Source organism: Oncorhynchus kisutch, unplaced genomic scaffold (genome assembly GCF_002021735.2).
Source record: "Oncorhynchus kisutch isolate 150728-3 unplaced genomic scaffold, Okis_V2 scaffold3717, whole genome shotgun sequence".
Classification (NCBI taxonomy): Eukaryota; Metazoa; Chordata; class Actinopteri; order Salmoniformes; family Salmonidae; genus Oncorhynchus; species Oncorhynchus kisutch.
In genome coordinates this window covers 237,488-240,000 of record NW_022265662.1, presented here as the reverse complement: position 1 = coordinate 240,000, position 2,513 = coordinate 237,488, and the positions used below count along the sequence as shown (strand labels likewise).

Genomic DNA, 2,513 nt, shown 5'->3' with positions numbered 1-2,513 from the left:
CACACACACACAGACACACACACACACACAGACACACACACACACACACGGACAAACAAACACACACACACACACACACACAGACACACACACAGACACAGAAACAGACACACACACACACACACACAGACACAGACAGACACACAGACACACACACACACACACACGCGCGGACAAACAAACACACACACACACACACAGACACAGACACAGACACAGACACAGACACACACACAGACACACACGCACACACACACACGAAAACACACACACACGGACAAACAAACACACACACACACAGACACAGACACACACACACACACACACACACAGACACAGACACACACACACACACACACACACACACACACACAGACACAGACACAGACACAGACACAGACACACAGACACACACACACACACACACACACACAGACACAGACACACACACACACACACGGACAAACAAACACACACACACACAGACACAGACACAGACACACACACACACACAGACACAGACACACACACACACACACACACACACACACACACACACACACACAGACACAGACACAGACACAGACACAGACACAGACACACAGACACACGCACAGACACACACACGCGCGGACACACAGACACACACAGGGGAAATACTCTCAATCTAAAATGACTAGCTACTAGTTTCTGTTATTGGCCAACCTGGTACAATTATCCCCTGAGGACGACCCACACAGACTGGGACAAACACACACACACACACACACTAACCCTCTGTATCGTCTCTCCCAGGACTCGTCTCCTGCCCGAGCCCATCTGTTTGAGAGGGCTGGGTTCTCTGGTAAGAGGACAGAACTACAGGATGACATCCCCAACATGATGACTCGCTACAGTCTCAACAGGGCTGCCTCTATCCGTGTCCTAGGAGGGGCGTAAGTACCCCTCTATAATATACAGTCTCAACAGGGCTGCCTCTATCCGTGTCCTGGGAGGGGCGTAAGTACCCCTCTATAATATACAGTCTCAACAGGGCTGCCTCTATCCTCCCAGACCTACCAGGTCCAGATACCCAGGTCAGAGGCAAATGGCACCCTATTCCCTACATAGTGCACCCCATTCCCTACATAGTGCACCCTATTCCCTACATAGTGCACCCTAATCACCCCATTTCTTTTTCTGTCCCTGCCTTCCTTCCTGCCTTCCTTCCTTCCTGCCTGCCTTCCTTCCTTCCTTCCTTCCTTCCTGCCTGTCTGTCTCTTCAGCTGGGTGGTGTACCAGGAGCCTAACTACAGAGGTCCCCACTATGTCTTGGAGAAACGTGACTACAACAATGCCTCTGACTGGGGCTCCCAGAGCAGCACAGTGGGCTCCATGCGACGGGTCCGCTTCAATAACTAACCAGCTGACTCCTGAGTGGCGCAGCGGTCTAAGGCACTGCATCTCAGTGCTTGAGCCGTCACTACAGAACTGGTTCGATTCCAGGATGTATCACAACCGGACGTGATTGGGAGACGACCCATAGGGCGGAGCACAATTGGCCCGGCGTCGTCCGGGTTAGGGCTTGGCCGGGGGGCAGGCCGTCATTGTAAATAAGCATTTGTTCTTAACTGACTTGCCAAGTTAAATAAAGGTTAAAAAAATTATAAGAAAGCCCCCTAACCTCATAAACCCCCCTGCCCTAATCCCCCTAACCAACAGGAGGACTCCACACCAGCACCCCTTCCACCTGACACACACACACACACACACACTCTGTCAGCTTAATACACACACATTATGCTAAACTTCCAAAAACCTATTTGAATAATAAACAGTAAAAAGACAATTGCTCGTGTTGCGTGTTGTTTTGTTCTCAGGGTTGTGATGATGGTGTAAATGGTTGTGATGATGGTGTAATTGGTTGTGATGATGGTGTAAATGGTTGTGATGATGGTGTAAATGGTTGTGATGATGGTGTAAATGGTTGTGATGATGGTGTAATTGGTTGTGATGATGGTGTAATTGGTTGTGATGATGGTGTAAATGGTTGTGATGATGGTGTAAATGGTTGTGATGATGGTGTAAATGGTTGTGATGATGGTGTAATTGGTTGTGATGATGGTGTAATTGGTTGTGATGATGGTGTAAATGGTTGTGATGATGGTGCAAATGGTTGTGATGATGGTGTAATTGGTTGTGATGATGGTGTAAATGGTTGTGATGATGGTGTAAATGGTTGTGATGATGTTGTAATTGGTTGTGATGATGGTGTAAATGGTTGTGATGATGGTGTAAATGGTTGTGATGATGGTGTAAATGGTTGTGATGATGGTGTAAATGGTTGTGATGATGGTGTAAATGGTTGTGATGATGGTGTAATTGGTTGTGATGATGGTGTAATTGGTTGTGATGATGGTGTAATTGGTTGTGATGATGGTGTAATTGGTTGTGATGATGGTGTAATTGATGTATTCATTGTGGTATATTTTCTCACAGGTTGATAGAAAACCCTGCTACTAATAACATACAGT

At 47.3% G+C, this 2,513-nt stretch overlaps 1 protein-coding gene across 1 annotated transcript in view; it reads left to right on the top strand.

Moving 5' to 3' along the window:
- The window catches only part of LOC116371823 (gamma-crystallin N-B-like), a 6,551-nt gene extending 4,723 nt beyond the window's left edge, over positions 1–1,828 (top strand). The window contains exons 5-6 of the mRNA XM_031820892.1: positions 796–935; positions 1,266–1,828. Coding sequence (XP_031676752.1) covers positions 796–935; positions 1,266–1,401 — 276 coding nt within the window. The 3' untranslated portion in view covers positions 1,402–1,828. The remainder of the gene's footprint in view (positions 1–795; positions 936–1,265) is intronic.
- Positions 1,829–2,513: the final 685 nt, after the last annotated feature.